Source organism: Elaeis guineensis, chromosome 4, assembly GCF_000442705.2.
Source record: "Elaeis guineensis isolate ETL-2024a chromosome 4, EG11, whole genome shotgun sequence".
In the NCBI taxonomy this organism is placed as follows: domain Eukaryota; kingdom Viridiplantae; phylum Streptophyta; class Magnoliopsida; order Arecales; family Arecaceae; genus Elaeis; species Elaeis guineensis.
The window spans coordinates 119706267-119725628 of record NC_025996.2 but is presented as its reverse complement, the minus strand read 5'-3'; the positions used below and the strand labels follow the sequence as shown (position 1 = coordinate 119725628).

General features: G+C 37.2%; 1 protein-coding gene and 1 long non-coding RNA gene across 2 annotated transcripts; both read right to left on the bottom strand.

Annotated features, from left to right (window-relative positions):
* Nucleotides 1-394: 394 nt before the first annotated feature.
* Nucleotides 395-3638, bottom strand: LOC140857566 (uncharacterized). Its single transcript, XR_012141030.1, has 2 exons — nucleotides 3256-3638; nucleotides 395-1220 (listed from the first exon to the last, which is right to left on the bottom strand). It is a non-coding gene; the product is annotated as an uncharacterized lncRNA (long non-coding RNA).
* Nucleotides 3639-5839: 2201 nt separating this feature from the next.
* On the bottom strand, nucleotides 5840-17274 carry LOC105042726 (protein SET DOMAIN GROUP 40). The gene is given in 7 exon segments (XM_010920023.4): nucleotides 5840-6955; nucleotides 9057-9344; nucleotides 9448-9588; nucleotides 9688-9782; nucleotides 9785-9818; nucleotides 16792-16939; nucleotides 17032-17274. Coding segments are annotated over 7 exon segments (1530 nt in total). The 5' UTR covers nucleotides 17190-17274; the 3' UTR covers nucleotides 5840-6289.
* Nucleotides 17275-19362: the final 2088 nt, after the last annotated feature.

Below are 19362 nucleotides of genomic sequence, written 5' to 3'. Positions count from 1 at the left end.
AATATTTCAAAACACATGATAAAAAGATGCAGTAAAAAAGGGTAGTTTTGTCAAAGCCCACAAAAAGTAGGTAACTAAGAAGTTAGTGTGCCATTGATAATTAAAGAGAAATCAGGATCTTGTACATAAGTATTCACCCAACTCATAAATTATTTATAAAAATTGAAATTCTGTAGCACTCTAGTGAGACAATGCCATTGAACGCTGCCGAACACTGCCATATACCTTTTCCATATCCACTTTAATCATCATAAAACTTTTCGACTGAGGGAACTTATGCAAAGAATGCATCAGCTCTTGGACAAAAAGAATATTTTCTATAACGTTGCAACCAGACACCAAAGCTCTCTATATATTAGACATCAAGCAAGGTATCACCGGTTTAAACCAACTGACAATAATAGATATAACAATTTTATAAACTGTATTACAAAAATTGGTAGGTTGAAATTCTATAGCAAACGAAGGGTTAATACTCTTAGGAATAAGAGTAATATAAGTCTGCTTCCACAAAGAATACATGTGAGTAGTATGAAAGAAGTATTGAACTACCTATACAACCTCCTTATTAATGATATGTCAATAGTCTTTAAAAAAGAAATATGAAAATCCATCAGGCCTCAAGGCCTTATCCAGAGGGAGAGAATAAATAGCATTCATAATCTCCTTCTGCATCACTAAATAGTGAAGTTCAATATTTTGTTCCATAGATATTGTACCCATAGGCTGTGGAAGCTAAATATCAATGTTGCATTTGAAGACCCCAACGATGAAAAAAATAATAAAGAAGTAATTGTCTAACAAAATTTTCTTCTTCAACCTAATTCTCTTTATCATCTTTTAAGATCCAAATACAGTTCCTTCTTTAACACAATACCATAGATTGAGGAAAAAACTTCGTATTAGAGTCTCCTTCAACCAACTAAGTGATCTAAGATTTTTGATGCCAAAAAAGCTCCTGCATCTGTAGATTTTTATTATACTTCTGCAAGAGACATAAAAGAGTTATATGATCATGATCAAATAAACTTTCCAACCATGACTCTTAACATTTGGAAATACATAATTTGATTGTACAAAGACTTCCCTCTTCTGAAAATATTACCAACCCGATAGCAATTCCATTGCAGACTTGACTTTTTGTAAGAGATGTGATAAATGAACATCTGGAGGATAGTGATCTTCTCCTTGCCAATCTTGCTTGATAACCTAATGAACACCTGTATAAAGTTTTCAAAACTTTTTAAATCTAAATGGATGATGCTCAATGGACCGATGCTACTATATGGTGAGAAGTAATGAATAATGGTCAAACCCGAATCTAGTGAGATGTTGTACTCAAGATTCAAAAAACAAAGAGATTCAGAATTGATTAGCAAACACCCTATTAAGCTGCTCCCAAACTCAAGCCAAACCATATTAATTATTGTACCAAGTGAAGTTAGATCCTTCAAAGTCAAGATCAACAAAGCTAGAGGCAGCGATAAATTGACGAAATTTTCAAACATCTCTATCAACCCTAAAAGGTCTAGCACCTCTTTTATCATAAGCATGCAAAAGGCAATTAAAATCACCCAGCAATAAAAAAAAAAGTAGCCCCAAAGACACAACATGATATACAGAATCCCATACTACATGCCTTTGAATGTCATTAGTGCTAGTATAGGCCACACCAAAAAGCCAAAGTAGCCCAGAAGAAGGTGAGATAATTCTAAAAGCAATATAACGATCATGATGTAGAAAAGGTAACTGGACAATTCTTTTTTTCTAGAATATAAAAATTTATCCCACTGACTATCAGTCTGAACCACATAGTGATCCCAAGCAGATCCTATTACCCAACAAATTCGAACAGCAAACCTCTTATTTGCATGAGTTTCAACAAAATAACACACATCCAATGCATATGCACGAATCATAAACTTGATATACTTATGAAAAAGAGGCTTTGAAGCACCCCTACAATTCTACATTAACAGCTTCATGGAGTATGAAAAAGATGATGGTCAACAGAAGCATCCTCCTTTCATCCATGATGAGCAGAGTCACTATTAGGATTATTAGCTTCCTTTATCACTGTAGAACTTGAAGGCTCACCCTCAACCTTTCCATTCCCAACCTCCCCCAACACCCACTACATCGAAAAGCAAAGTTATAAATGAGAAGTAGGAGGATTAACATCAATAGGCATAGTGTTATTATGGGCAGATCTTGGAGGAGTAACAGAACAAGACACATCTTGTCAGCTAGTACCATTAGGACTTGTTCTAATTGCTCTCCACAACTCCTTCTTAGGAGGGCCTTTTGAATAAATAACCAAAGCCAAAGAAAGGGAGTCTACATATTCTTTTAAATGTGATTCTTCATGAGCAACCACCTTTATTTGAGGTGAAGAATCAAATCCATTAGACTTGGTAGAACCCTGAGGCTTAGTAGGAGACCTTTTATGCTTTTCCTTCTGAATACCTGCAGATTGAGTCTGGGATTCAGGTTGGTCAGCAGCTTGAACATCTATTGGAACAAAGTCAGGTGATTCTTTACTCATATGCATAACTAATATTTCGAACCTTGATCCAAAACCCACATGCTGTTGAGACCCCTTCACAATCTGTTTCATCTTAATTTTCTTGGGGATCAACCATTCTTGTTGGCCATGAGAATTAGTATGATCAGTAGCTAAAGGTGGAGATTGGCGACTCATACTTGATGACTCTTGTGAAACTGGCACACAAGCCATCCTAATCCAATAACCATACAATTATTTAGCTGTAGGATCTATATCGCCTTTGCAAATTGCACATTGCTTCAAAGTAAAACCAATACCACTCCAGCCATAACATATATCGAGCAAATCTTCGTAAATAAATTCCTACCAATCCACATGATCTGTAATTTGAAGTCGGATCTTCGGACAAACCCATCTTGTTAAATCGAGTTTAATACATACCCCAGCAAACCCAATCGAGTAGTAGATGTTATCCAATCATCTAAGAACTTCGGAGTCTCAACACGAGCAGTGATCTTCAAAATCATCTATTTATCCTAAACTTCTAAAGATAGATCAGGTAGTCTAATCCAAACATTAACTTTCTTGATGGTATACTTGCTAGGTTTAAATATACGTCGCCAACATTCAAGAGCAAGAAGTTGCCCTGCAAGAGACCAAGGCCCTCTCTCTGAAACCTTAGCATAGATCTCTTCCAAAGCAAAGTAAAACAAAATAAAATCCTTAAAAAGGTAAAACCTAAAATTCACCTTCCAAATTCCACTACATCCACATCTCCTTTGCCACAAATTCAAGAAGAAAGCCTTTGCCAAAGAATTTACCGATCACAACCTATTTAAACCTGTGCATCGTCCTCTACAGTTCATCATCGGAGAAGACCACCAGCTGTATAAATTGTTCCTCCAAAATAATGATTTCCTCGGTAGTAGCTCGACCCATCTCCCAGCAGAATCTACGCAACCCTTGTATGACCTACGCCCATGAACAAGCATGCTCCGGCAGAGGCCTAGACGAAGAAAAGTTATGCTGGTGAGAAGGAGATAAGATCTTCCCATTGCTTGCCCAATTAACATCCTGCGACGTCTGAGAAGGTGATGATGTCATCCTCTTAACGGAGCTTCACAAGTGTAAGTCTTTTTGCCAGTCCCCTTAGTTGTATCAACATTAATTTTGTCGATTTCATGATTTGAGTCCTTGTAATTGGTCCCATGATAGACTTCCATGCATTTCTTCAAGCAATTCTTCATATGAAGAAACACTAATTGATAATTCTAGCAAATCTGTAAATTTGACTCTTTAAAAGTTTTTCCTTGTTTTGTGACAAAGCGTAGCTTGTGCAATCTGCACAAACTCACTTTTAGGAAAAGTTAAGTAGCATCTATCTAAATGGCTTATAAAAACCTCAATAGAGATATCTTATAGGCTCCTATAAAACTAAGCATATTATGTGAATCAAGTGAAGTACAAAAACAGTCTCAACTTCCTGAAATCATCTCCATCAAGTTCACCACACAATGTGGTAAACCAAGCAATGCGTTCTACTGTCTATTACTTTCCATGATAGGTAAACTTAATGAAATCATGAATTTTATAATTCATAAGATATGCAGATATGCATTCATATTTATTTAGATATGGCCATTTTTTGAGAAGTAGCCAATCCAACCTTCTCAAGGTATGCCGGATGAATTCAGTCAATAGCCGAATTATTTGTTCTCTAGTTAACACATCTATAGGTATAATTATCAAATAATTTTCAATCTAAAACTGTATTTGGCCTATTTCCTATTGGTCAGCCGTCCAATAAGGCTTACAAGATAATCAATCTCTCCATCAATGAGATTAAAATTGTGAAACATTTGTCTTCAAAGTCCTAGTCAAGCATGTCTCAGAAGTAACCTTGCTATAAATCACAAGCTATTCTATTGGCGTCTCTCTGTAGCTCGAATTACATTCTGATTAGCTCTCTGCTTTCTTCTAGTGGTCTCTTGAGAGTCTATAATGCCTGATGAAATGGTTGCATTGCTTGAGCAAACATGCAACCAATTTCCTTCATTAAAGAACCATTAAAAGATATTTTAGCATTCTGTTCTATCTTTTAATCTTTGTGATCTGCCTCAAAGATGATTTCTTTGCCTTCGACCAAATTCTGGCCTAGCAGGAAATCATCAACTGCTTCATGGCCTTGTGAATGAGAAACTTCCTTTTTATATATTGGAAGTTCTTTCCTCAGCACTTTTATTCGTTATCATGAGATCATTTGCTTGCGATGGTCTTCATGTTCATCAATTGAGGGATCAACGGTAATCCATATGATTGCTCCTTTAGACATTTGTCTATAGCTTACTACCTTAGGACTCTTCTTTGGCATTCTATCCTATTATGTCCTAACTGATGTTGCAAAAATGTTTCCTTAGCAACTAAAACTATGGTTGGTTGGATCATTAGCTTGCCAGTTCGAGCAAATCGATCAATAGAGTTAGATCAATTAGGGAACTAAGTACAACTTTGCATTAGTGAATGAGTTAAACTTTCTAGTGGGATGAGAAAGTTATAAAGAGCAAGGGAAGCAATAACTCATGGGTAAGAGAAACAACCAGGAAGAACAATGGCATGTAAGAAAATAACCGAGTACAGTCAAATGATTCCTAGAGGTGGAATGATCGTCATGCCAAAGAATCAAACTATAAGAGATTCATGGAAATGTTCATGGACCTCATTCAGATAAGTGTAGTTGGTGTCAGAAATTTGTTAGGGACTCTCATCATGGTTTTCCTTCTCTTTGAAATCTATTAAGTACATCATTGCCATTCTGCTTGATACAACTGCTGCAAAAGTAGTTGAAACAGTCTAAGCCCATGTTTATAATCGTCAGAATAAGATAGTAGCCCGTGGTTCCCTTTTTGCTCTGCTTCCAATCCCACGTTATCCTTTGATCTGAAGCAAACATAAATTGCTCAGACGACCTGCAAAGATGTTTAAACTCCAATATTGATTCATACCATGTATGTTGGGTAAAAACAAATTCGTACATTGTTTTTTTCATTTTCTTAGCCTCGTCAGCATTGTTGTCGTATTGCATTTTATGCGCTATGCTCGTTATTGTTGGAAACAAGTAGAGCCATCGCTGAACAGACGCTGCTTCCTAGATATGGTCCTGCAATAAAGCTTGGGAGAGCAAGTGCTTGAGTCAAATCAAACAAGGAATAACAAGGCCTCAATGTTTTCACTTCTCTTTTGACACAATTAAAAGCACCATACCAAAGAGCAGCCTGCTTCAACAAAACAGAAACATGTGCCGATCTCTAAGAGAGTTATCTTAATAATAAAAGATTGCTAAAAAAGGATATCCATTACAGCTGAGACAAAGTCCATTATAATACATCAGTAATATACATCACAGATGTTAATTGAACAGTTTAAAAGTGGAAATTGGATCAAAACTACAGATACAGCATCATGTGGTACCATGAAGACTCAGAGATCCAAATGCGGCTTTCTTCACATTAAGATGTTGGATGTTTAGCAGGGGTTAGTGCTGATCAAGATGCTGGTTTCCCAGAGCATCACAGAAATCTCCAAAAGTTGCCACTACCATCCATCAAATGCCAGGGCAAAAATTAGCTGCATCTTCAAAAATCTAATCCATAAAAGAAATGCTGTTTGGGAGCTGGTTCATAGCTTGGAGGGGAATCACATTAGTACCAGAATCACCAACACAGACACTACATGTTTGATTGCACCATGAGGCATAGCTGATGCCCATACAAGAAACTCAGATCATCAACCTGGCTTGTGAGCCTGATTTTTCCTCTTTGTAGAACATTGCTGAGAAGAAAGTCTTTCAATTGTATTAGTGCAATAAGATATACAACTGATGAGCATTTTCTTATGGCCAAATCTCTACTGAACTGCCAATTTCCACCTCTCTAGCGACTTCCTAACCTTCGTAGGCAATTGGGAAACACCAATGCCTTCCATTTGAAGGCCATGCACTTCAAGGACGCTTTTTAACTCTTCTTTGCAACATTGCAAATCCACGCACTTTAGACAAGAGGGATCGTAAAGTGTTTTCTCTATAACAATCAACAATAAGCTATCATCCTCAATCCTAGTCGGTAATTTTTCCAAAATATCATGGCAACGTTTTGCCAACCATTTCATGACCAATAACTCATTTTCAACAGAGAGCAAAGATCCTGCATAAACTTGACACCCAACTGCTCTTCGATGGTTCACCGGCGTTGCACATAAGCGTAAAGCACAGAGTAATGCAAAAGAGGGTCTTCCATTTGGTTGAATGTACAAAGAATCTACCGGCCAAGTACTGGATGTGGATATGCCTGTATCCAATTGGATGAAGGCCTTGTCATTTGGATTGTCATCTAGAAGAAAACCGTAATGCTCCAGAAGATCCAGATTAGCATATGTCCCATAACTTAAAAGAACCTGTCATAAACAACAGACTTTTCAAAGCTTAGAATTGGCTGGCTGTACAATCACCTACATGAGGAGAATCAAACGCACTGCTTTGCAGACTTCAGGCGTAACAGCTAATAGAGAAGCTATGGAAATGACAAAAGCTGAGAATGCACAGCATTATAACAAAATGAATCTTAATAATTCTTGGGATGGGATGGCAGAATGAACCAAGAAAAATTAATTTATTCTGGGTGGTGTCATAGATTGACCCCATGAATGAAAGAGTCAATGTGCCGTAAAACCTTTGTTTGTTGGACTACAATTTTTGGCATGGTCAGATAAAGATAAAAATAAGGATTCGTCATGCTCTACGTTGTATTCCCAAAAAAAGCATTACTTCAATTTTCTATATCTAATAGTACACATGTCTAGCTGTATATCTTGTACATACATCTTCCCATGTAACAATTTGAACAGAATAAATGCCATTGATTACTTATTCATTAATTACATGTATATCTGTAATATTGTTAGATGATTTCATTCATGAGGAACTGGATGGGAGAACAAACTGTCATGTCTAGTTACACAAATAGCCACATTTGTCAAGATAGACAAATAACCCCACACTTGTCTCAACTTATATCACAACCAAATACGGCATAAGTGGTGGATGATGGTGGATGCAAATAATAGCTATTGCTAAGATTGAGAAAAGGTAGCCCATATTGCCATCCTCTTATCTCATTTAACATAGCTAACTGAGTCCAATTTAAAGCATCCTCAAATCTATATCTTATCTTGGCCTCCTATCTAACTCCAAGAGCCATCAAATCCCACTCCAATTTTAGTACCCAAGCATCTAGTCCTCTGTTGAAGTTTTAGCAATTATTTGATCCATTGAAGAACATTTCTTATACATGTAAAGAAGAAGATGAAAAAAGGCCATTTGCTTGCAGAACTCACATGTGATTTTCTTGATGGCAAACCAAAAATTTATGCTCGCATCAAGGACACTAGTTGCAAATATAACAATATAGTAGGCCACAAGTAGTTTTGCTGGAAAACTTCAAACCAAAGAGATTGGCTTGGTCTGACAAACCATATTTGTTACCTTCTAATGGTTCCAGCAATACCTCAAAGAAATGTATAACAGAGGTCAATTAAGATTTCTTATAACCAACACATTTCAAGAAACAAGGAAAATATATATCATAAAAGATTGTTGTGGTCTAGTCCCATAAATTATCAAATTGCAACTGAATCCTAGGCTTCTGAAGCACAAACTTTTCTTCAATTTGTATGACAAACAGTTGGTTATTTTAACCCAAAAACTGTTAGTACCTTAATATGTTTTTTTTTTTTTTTTTTTGAGATTGTCGATATGTTTTACCTTTTTCCATCAAAATTGCTGGAATGTAGACACATGAGATCAAGAGATTAAGATTCTTAAACAAAAGGTAAAATTGTAGTCAATGATACCGTATAATAACTTTAGCAATCACTGTGTGGTTTGCAACAGCTTGACCCTTCATCCACCTAGGGGCAATACTTAAATTTCCTGCTCATAAAGATATCATTACGATATTTGTTGGGACAGGATTTGATATTGATGGTTATACTTCTAGATATTCTCAAGATAACTGCTGAATAAAAACTTTTTGGCTTCAGAATCACTAACTTCCTATGGACTTATGCAGCAAGCTAAAAGTGTAGAATTTTGAGAGTGTGGGATGAAAAATATACTTTATAGTCTTTGTATAACGTTCTGGAGGGCTTTAACCTATGGGGCATGGTCACTTCTCAGTAAACAGCCTATGAAAATCTGGAAGTGCTAACAATGTGGCAGGGCAATGGCACATGAACTGAATGATCTTAAGTCTGGCAGCATTCAGCAGTTGCTGCCAAATGTTGATCTAAAATTTTATATTTTCCCAACTTGATTAGTTGAGCAAGTTCATTTGTTGTCAGAGGAAGTATTTTGTTGCTTTGAAATTAAAAGACAAAATGCAATCAGACACCAATGGAGTGCTAAGCAGGTTTAGAACTCACTCTCTCCAGCATGATATAGTAAAGATTAAAATCGCAAGGAGTCAGCATATCTAATTCAAAATATGTCTGGAGGTACCTGCTCTCCTTCTTTGTATCTTTTCCTTGCATAAAAGCAATATGAAGTGGTGTCTTCCTCATATCCACCATCTGTTAGCCTTTGTGATTGACATTCAGGCTGCTCAGTATCTGAGTTCTCAGTGATATGCTTCTGTGTCACAATAGAATTGGTATTTGAGTGTTCTGCCATGTCCTCTGATGCATCAGGTGAAGACTCCGCATCAGGTGCAGCATAATTAAACAAATCACCAACAGGGCATAAGCAACCAGCATTATCCCATGGCACATGTAATGTACGGGAAGATATCTTCCAGAAGAAAGAGTGCAATATGAAAATCTAAACAAAAATAATCCACAATAAATACAGAACAAAAATAAGTAGAACTACGTTAAGGTAACCATTAACTCACAGTTGACAAAGCCCAAAGCCATGACCTAAAAGTCAAAAGTTGAGGCTTAAGGTTCATTTCCTGCATGAGACTGATGGCTTCTTTCCAATCCAATTTTGCCCTGTGAACAGCCCTCTCTGAAACCCAGATAGCATCTTCAACCTGACAATCAGATAAATAATTTTGGAACACTATATGGCATCAAAAAGCAGATAATGACCCAAACTTCTATGTTAGAAACAAGGTTTTGCTGGAACTTACTTGCAAAGTTTGAATTTCAAAGTTTGTGAAGTTTGCCAGTGTATTGTAACTATGAGGCAACTGCACCAGATATGGATACCATTGAGAACCCTTCCCTTTCCCACTTCAGTCAATAAACATACGGTCAGTATCTGTAAAAAACATTCATGACTAATTTTATTCGAGAACAGAGTTGTGAAAAAAAAAACAGAAAGAAGAAAAGACAAGATGAAGGACAAGAGGTGCCTTGGGAAATTAGCAAAATAATTGCCAGTTCCCTACAAAATATGGTTGACTTTGATGAGGTGTATAACATATACAAATGTGTTGTAGTATCAGAGGCATTCTAGACATCATATGGCATTGCATAGCTACCGGTGTCTAAGTTAAACAGTGTACATTGCACAGTTGGTGTCTCAATTGAACACATGCATCACACGTGCCAGATTGTAGTGTGTATGAATGTGTTTGTTCCAGTTTCACCTGATATGATCATGTTTTTCATTTTGACAACTGCTGCAGTAAGTCAAACACAGACATACAACCACATTCTGAAAACTGACTTGTTAGAAGTAAAGACAAAAAGGTTAATCTGATATATAAACCCATCTTGCTTCAGCAAAACAATTTTAGCAGACCATTTAATGCAATTATAATTTTGTGACATATTTTTCTTTGGTTTCTTTTGTCTTTATGAGACACATTCCATAAAGGAAAATCTCTTATAAGCAGTGTATAGTCAAAGCTGCATATAACATCAAGGTTCGAATTGATTATAGAAACAAATGATGAGTGTAAAACAATCTTTCTCAAGATTGTCATCAATGTTTTCAAGGACCAAGCTGTATCACAGCCTTCTACCAAATTTCCTCTCTGTTCCTTCAGGGTCTTTCTAGAAAAGCAAGTATTTTGTCCAAATTAATTCAATACTAGTACTTAGCACACATGCTCCACATGCCCTAAAGAGTGAAGTGAGAAAGGGAGAAAAAACAGGTAAGAGTCCAAAAATAAGTGGAACTGTGGGTGGAGAAGCACCTCCCAGATTCCCATTATAATAGTAGATAGGTAGATCCCACAATGTACATAAAAGGAAAAAAAGAATCAAATACTCAACTCAGTAAATATATGAATATATATTAAACATATGCAACATTCTTTACATGATACATGCCATAATGCTAATAGTCAGGGTTCTTGGACAAAGTTCATTCTAAAGGAGCAATGTCATAAAAGTCACCCCAGATTAATCAGAGTGAAAGGCATGAAAGAAGCTGATGCATTAGATACTACTAAAGAAAGCAAGACTTTAAAAAGATATCACTCCTTGATTTTTTTTGTTATGTCTCTTCTTAATGTGCTCTAACACGTAAATACCTATATATATGTTACAGTTACTAAAGTATTTCAGTTTGACAAAGGCTTGCACTTATGGCACCTTATTTATTGTCCTTTATTTGTCTCTTTGAGAGTCCATATAATGTTTTCTAAGCTTTGTATCTGAATACAAAATAGGTCAAAGTATTTTCTTTCTAAAATCTTTGGTGGTGAGATATTTTAAGTCTTGTGATGGTCATAAGAATTGGTATTGTTTCATTTTCTTCTTCTCCCTTTCTCCACTTATTTTCTCTCCTTCTAACATTTCAATTTTTTCCGGTTTCTATTTTTTGTTTTCCCTTGAACACTAATCTGATCATGCAATAATTCAACACAAAGAGAATAATTTATCTGGGCAGATAGTTATCTTCAAACTTTCCTATAAGCCAATAAACATACCCATACAGTCACTAAATCCATGAATAAACCCTGTAGATTGCAAATAACATCCAGAACATATGCATTAATTAGTAGTATAACTTATTCATATGAGAAAATTCGCACTTTCATTTAAATGTTCCATGATTACTAATTAACCACCCAATTTACAACAGGGATCTCAAGCCAAGTGATCTAAGTTCACCTTCCCTTGTTGCAAAAGTCTAGAGTTGCATCATTATTAACAAATAGTATTTGAAACTCGGGCTTAAAGGGGAATGCCAAGATATCATGTTGCTCAAACATTTCATGTACACAGCATCCTAATTATATGCAGTGAGTACATGAATAGCTATTCTCAAGTTTATGTTGACATTCATAAAAACAAGCACCATTTTAAGGATATTTTAGTGATGAGCTTCTTAATGGACAAATGTTGATCGGAATTTCCTCCAATCAGGTGATCGCTTTTGTATGATGTCAACCTTAAGCCCTTCAAGTTAGATGGTCAAAATTTATGCTGGGACTGGAAAAATTGGAAAGGGAAAATCTAGGTTGATATTGACCAAAGCTAGCAGAATATAGAAGTAAACTTCAATGTCTAAGTACAAGATCTGCTAGTTGTTCTCTTCCCATTTTTCCAGAAATTTTGGAAGAGTCTAGAGAAAGGTTCGCTGTTTGGGTACCCAACCCCATACCGGTGAAATTCCACTGTAATGTCGGTACGTGATACAATACGGTATGCTTGTGTCGGTACATGGCAGTTCGGCATACCGATATGCGCCCGATACAGTATAGGTGTACCAAACGGTTCGGTCCGATATGAAATTCTATGGTCTAGAGTCTAAACGGCAACAATTTTAATAGATAAATGACAGAAATATCCAAAAGTAACAGAAAACTATGTAATTAGATTTGCCAGCAGAATAGGAGGTTGACCAATAAGACTCAAGTTCATATTTGAAAATGAGATCCATGAAGATCGGCTGCAAAGAATAATGTGAGAGAATAACTGGCATGATATCACTAGCTTACTAGTCTTTGTTGTATTGGACGATATTAGAGATTACACAAATAGAGACATAAAGTAGGCAATAAATAATGCATCCCAAAAAATGTATAATTTTAGGATATTTTTTATGATATTGAAAGGACCTTCAGCAAGGAGATACCTTTTGAGAATCTTTAAAAAAAAAAAATCCATGGCACAAAGAATATTATGATGCTTGGCATTAACAACTTTTGTGGAAAAGAGGAGAAGAGGCTATATGGTGCTTTGGATTTCCAAACAAAAGGGGCAAGGATCAGCAATTCAGAAGAACTATCACAAGATATGATGTCCCCGACCAATAAATAAATGTAGATGAATCTAAAAGATGGTCTGCTAATAATACCTTTTGATTTTACTCCATGCACAAGTTTAAATAGTTACAAATAGTGCCATATTGGTTGATCATAAAACCAAGCACACTTCTGCCAAATCCTGGCATACATAACACCAAAATGAGAAAAATAACTAAAATATGCTTAAAGTTCTTAGTTCTTTTTTAAATAGGATCGAGCTCATGAAAGATAGTTAAAAAGTGAGTTTCTTAAGTATAATCTAGATAGAACCAAGCAATACTTTCAATTTAGAATGAAAGAGAAATTGTCAACCTTGATACATCTAAACGTGTTTGAAAATTGAATAACTATATGGAACATATATTGCAGATAATCTAAGGGAGATATGTAAATATTGACAAACAAAACCCAATTCACAAATCAAAAGATAGAGAAAACTTTAAGAATGAAGCAACATTTAAACAACCATGGACTATCTCATTTTCGTGCCAGATAATCCCATATGGAATGTATATTAAGGAATGTGATGCAGTGATACAAAAGTTGCCCATACTAGCCCCATAACAATAGGTGGTACATGCAGTATCAGCCAGGATCCAAGAGCGGAGGGGTATATACTTCTCTAGTGCAAATTGGCCCCGAGCTGTCTATGTCAAACTTAAACAGGCATTCAGGCACACCAAGCCTGAAAAATCATGTACGAGGTTGAACCAAGAGTAAACCACCTGATAAAACATAGGATGGGGTTTTTACTACCTTTTGAAGCTTTCTCCACCATTTCAAGGTAGAAAATAGTATAAGGAAAAAGTTGAATCCATTCAAGGGCAATTTCAATGAATTGAAGCAAGGATTGGAGATTTTGAGCCAGAAAAGTATTCCAACTTGGCAAGTTTTTTTCTCTCCTAACCCTTCTTTTTTTTATTTCTTAAAAATTTCAAGGATTATTTAGTGTTTAATTGAAAGAATATGTGGCAATTTTGTTATTGGTGGACATAATAGATTTTGAACACCAGTCTCCACCCTAAAGCATAATTCCAGCATCAAAATCTAGGAAATTTGGGATGTTGTGTTGAATCCCAAACTCCACTTACTATGTTTTAATTAATTCCAAATTATATGATGTTATGCAGCAAACATGCAATGCAAAAATGTTTGTTGTATCTTTAGTTTTTCTTTTCCAGTCAGATAATGTATGGCTATTTGTTTCTCTAAAAAGTTGTTAGAATCAAGGACTGAAATCTTGCTGGGATGAGGGGCATCCCGGCCATCCCATCCCGTCCCATTCCTATAAGATAATGGGAATCGGGAAGGGGCAAGACCATGAAAACTAAGAACACAAGTCATCAAAGTCGGGACAAATTGATCAGCTATCTCACCTAAGTCCTACGAAGGACGATGCTAGTGTTGGTCGTAAGCCTCTCGAACGTCGGTCACTCAATCACCCTCGCTTCCACCACCCCTCCCCACAAATCAAAAGGTGACAACTTCTCTCTGTGTGGAACAAATTGTCGAATGCAGTGAAATAAAAAAACTGAATTCAGAGTTTAAGGGGATCATAGCAACTAGGCTCGAGGTTTGAGCCTTCTCACCAATGTGTTGAGCTCTTGGATTGTTGGTTTCTTGATGGCAAGACCTAGGCTCTACCTCTTAAGTCTTGACTTTGATCTGCAGGGAGGAAGGGAGAAAAGGACCTCTAGCTCTCTGACTCTCTAGTCTCCAATTCAATACCAATTTTCCTTCTTTTATTTGTTTTAATTAGTTGGGTCTCACTTCCATGCTTTAGTATTGAACTCCTAGGCATTGAAGAGAAATAATGAAATTGTGGATGCCTAAGTATATTATAGGCTTGATTAGGGTGTCACTGATGAGATTGATGAGGAGTACATCGTCCAAGTGGTTACCAACAATGGCACAAACTACAAGAAGGTGGGAGAGGATCTAATGCTCAAGAAGTGGCACCTATACCTTACCCTTGTGCAAAACATTGAATAGACTTGATGATGAAGGATATTTAGGCAATTGCCTATGGTAAAGTAAGCAACAGAATCTGGGCAATCAACATCCAGTACATCTACAATCATACCTAGGTATTTGCTCTAATGAGGAAATATGTATAGAGGGAGATACTTCGGCCAAGGTTGACAAGATATGCCGCTAACTACATAGCACTGAAGAGCCCCCTTGATTAATGAGCTTAGTTTGAGGGCTATATGACTTGCAATGAATGGACTTCTAGATTTGCAAGGAGCAATGGGGGGCAATATATTGAGGGTATTAATTGAGAAATGATTTTGGGTGGTTGCTTCAAGATGGTTCAAGTAGTGAAGATTTTGCATGTAGTGCTAAGGGTGGTCGGCAATGAGAAGTTCCCTCGATGGGTTATGTATATATCCAAATGTCTACTTGCAAAAAAGAGAAAGCAATACCATATTTGCACATCATTGAGGATAGATTGACAAAGGCAACACTTGACTTTGTAAAACTTCTCAGATAAATTAAAAAAATAAAAAAGGATGTACCAGCAAGTACCCAGATGCTCGACCGGGACAACTACCAGAATAGGATAAGATGTAGGGCATCCAGTTCCACAAAGCAATTGGGAACCTCTGCACCAGCTCCTCACCCCCGGCATCCCGTGAGATTTAAAGCCTTGGTTGGAATCTTCATGGTTTCATGTTGTTGTATAGCTCCTTGTTTATTTACTTGTGAGTTCTTTACATGTACACATGCAAATAGTGACTATCTACAGCTCTGCTTCTTTCTGTGGTTACATGATCATTTAGTTCATTTAATTATCCAAGTTCTTTCTTTTGACATTTTTTGGAGAAACCGGGGTGCTGCTGGTTGTACACTGATCATACAGTGCTAGATGACAGCAATTAAATTAATTTCCTGTTAATCTATATCATTTTTGCTGCATTTTTTGTAGTTAGGAAAGCTAGTTGCTACATGTTGACCTAGATATCATATAGTTTCTGTTATAATTAGTGTCACACAATGTTATGGATTTGCATCATGTCAGTAGAAGGGGATAAAGAGAAAAGGGCCAATAAAAAAAAAAAAAAAGGAATTCATTTCCCTTGTTGGATTATGTGCCAGCCAATATAAGTCAAGTTGAACCAGATTAGATGCTTGGAAACATGTCCATCATATGAATCAGCTTGTTCATAACTCAGCTGATTATATAATGTTATTGGCTGAGTTATATGATGGACTGATGGATCAGCCAACTTCTAAAGGACAGTGACTTTGGTGTCAACTTCAAAATCCATGCTTCTTATGTGATCATTTTCGAGGTATAATGCAAGTCATACTCTTGCATCATACTCTTACACAGTCAATTATCCCCTCACCTACTATCAGTCATTATATAATAAACATCAAGAACTCATGGTTTTTAGGTCTTTGTTTTCCTAACCAAAACACTTTCAAATCCACACACATAAAAAAAAAAAAGAAAAAAAAACATTCTCGTATTCTCCCATAATGTTTCAGCAGTAACCAGAACCAAGGAACAAACTCCAAGACTTTCACACTCAAATGGATTGGTGCATGCAATGATGTCCTATAAATCTAAAGTGGATATTCATTTTACAGCCTCAATAACTTCATATATCCCTACTCATAAATTTCTCTCATGCAATCTCCACTAACTAAGAAATTTGAAATGGTATTAACTCTTACATCGTAAATGTTATAAGAAAATATTGTTAATTCTGATGACCCTCGTTCTCTTCTAACTTGCATCAATTTATCTGCTTCTTTCCCTTCTTTAGCATATTTCCAGATTTCTTCCCAAGTTTTTACAAACTACAAATATTTTCCCAAGTTGCATATCTACCTTCCAAGCTAATAAAGTCTTTCAATCATCCAGCTTATCCACAAAAGTTCAAGCATAAAAGTAGGCATACTCACTGCTTTACGACTAGCACCCACGCAGCACCGAAAGGTTAGGAGGGTGCCTACTGGTTCAGTTGGTGAAGTAATTGGAGGTTGGGTACCAACCAGCAAAAAAGGGAAGAAACCCACCTGAGTAGAGGAGAGACGAGGCTGTCTTCTGACATAGGACGCAAGCCTTTCGTCTTTCAATACCCTTTCGCTCGTCAACAACGCGGCTCTCGGAACTCTAAGGATCAGCTCTCCTTTCCTCAGATCGCGGGCAGCGGCCAAACCCCTCCTGAAGAAGAGTAGAAGAATGAAGCCATCCGAAAGGGAAAGAGGAGAAGAGAAGAAGAAAGAAAGAAAGAAGGATCGGAATGGATTGCTTACCCACCGGCGTCGGGGAAGTGGGAGACGAAGAGGGAATGGCCCAAACAAGAGGATGGGGATGGAGGAGGAGTCGTGGCAGTGGGGGAGTCGGAGATGCCCATCTCCGCCGCCCATCGTAGAAGAGCCGCCATCCCCTTCCCTTCCTCCTCTTCCTCCATCTTTCGCTGCGCAGGCTAAAATTGGAAGAGCGACAGGATGCCCAAATTTGTCTCAGCCTGTCCTCACTCTCCCACCAGATTTCTGCACGTGAGTTGCACGTGGCATATATGGACTATTCTCATGGTTTATTAAAATTTAATGGGCAACAGGCCAACAGCTTCTCCATGCAATATCAATTGTTGGCCATACTTTATCTTTCCATTATATGGTTTCTGGCTACATTAATGAGTTAATGAACTAATAAAATGAGGATTTTTGTCGGATTTCTTAAAGTAGTTTGCTCATTATACCTACAGCATCAAACTTGTGCATTGTTTGTTGCTTGGGTGTGAATTGCTTGTTAGTTAGATATGAATATGCTACGTTATGGTGAGTGAACATTTATAGAATTTAAGATTTCAAATATGTGCATTGCTTGTCATTTGTTTATCCAATCACATGGTAAATAAGAACATTGACTATTGTGAACAATCTATCCTTTTTGTTAGTTATATTTGCATGTCTGACTTTCTAACATATGGCAGGAATGACCCCTACGACCTGCCATCTATTAATAAGGAGAGGGCTTTCGAGTCTTCTATCCCTCTCCTCCTCCCTTTCACTCTCCTAATCATTCTCTATGCCTCTCTCCCTCCCTCTTTAGCTTTAGCTTTATTGGTATGGCCAGAAATGACATGACACAGTACAATATCATTTTAATCTTAATAATAATACAATCAATATTGGATTGAAATAAGCTAAATGAATTAGACACTTAATATTATAATTTATCTATTTAAACTCATCCGGATGTAGTCCATACTAACATACATCAAGATTTATTTAATATATTTTAATTGATCTGAATTTCGACTAAAAATAAACATCCGATAAAATGATATATTAGATCATTTGATGAAGTTGAGTTCTACGTAACCATCACGAATAATATTTATTTTCTAACCACCATAATTAATTCTCATAAAATCTTCTCCGTTGAATATATTTAAATTAAGATTAGAAAACCGAAATGCATTGAGGATTGGTTGGTTCTTTTATGATTGTATATTACAGATGATTACAAATTGATTCTTTCGATTATTTTTATATTTAAAATTAAATTTTCTACCTTTAATAATATTAAAATCATTTCTATGCTATTTTGTTTAGCCTACTGATGTTGTTGCTGGATAAAAAATTTGTATATGCTATATTATAAATTGAAGAGGAAAATGATCGCCAACTCTCCTTCTGATATCCGATGGGATGGGGCTGACAACGAATCTGCACGCTGCTGGCCACCCTGGTCAGACTTGTGATCGGAGTCATTAGGATCTGGATTCGTTCCTGGACTCCGTAAAGATTTGTGTTTTTATTTATTTATTTAGTTTGAAAGATTTTCTTTTTGGGCTTGATTTATTGAATAGACAAACATATAAAGAGGGAAGAACAGATGTTCTTCTGTAATTGTCCTCCCTTCCCTCGGATTAAGATGGCCGGACCTCCGTTGCCAACGACCATTTGGTATGGACCGACAGTGACCCCACCGAGCCACCACGCTGGTTCTTCATTTTTCAGTGACCACCCACCGTAAATAATAGAGAGAGGGAGATTGAAGATGGCATCGTCGGTTCTCGATAATCTGGTGGTCCATCCTCCCAATCGCCGGCATAAAGGGATCTTAGAGAGACGGCGGCGTCTGCCAATCCGATTTTTTCCGACAGCCGCCGACCAAAATTTTTTGAACAGGAGATGAAAGAGAATGGATTACCAACAGTGAAGTTGGAACCCTCGATTCCCCCTCCCTAATTGGCGGCATAAAGGGGACGATCATCCTTGGTGGAGTCGGCGGACCGTCGATTCAGATCTTCCGATGGCCGCCGGTCGGGATTTAGAGGGGAGGGGCGTCTGTTTTGGGCTCCTCCTTCTTCGTCGATCACCCATCAAAGCGACCGTCGCTGGCTCACCGGCGGTCGGGACGGTGGTCTCAATCGGCCGCCGGTGGTTGAGGATGGCCCATGGCTCGCCGGTGGTGAATAAGAGATGGGATCACCGGCCATAGAGGGTTTAGAGGAGTCACCGCGAAAAAGAGGGAGGAAGAAAGGACAAAGTGGGTTCGGGTTTTTGGGTTTCGGGTTTTGATCCATAAGCCAGAATCCATTAATCTGTTAAGCCCTTTTTGATAATTGACTG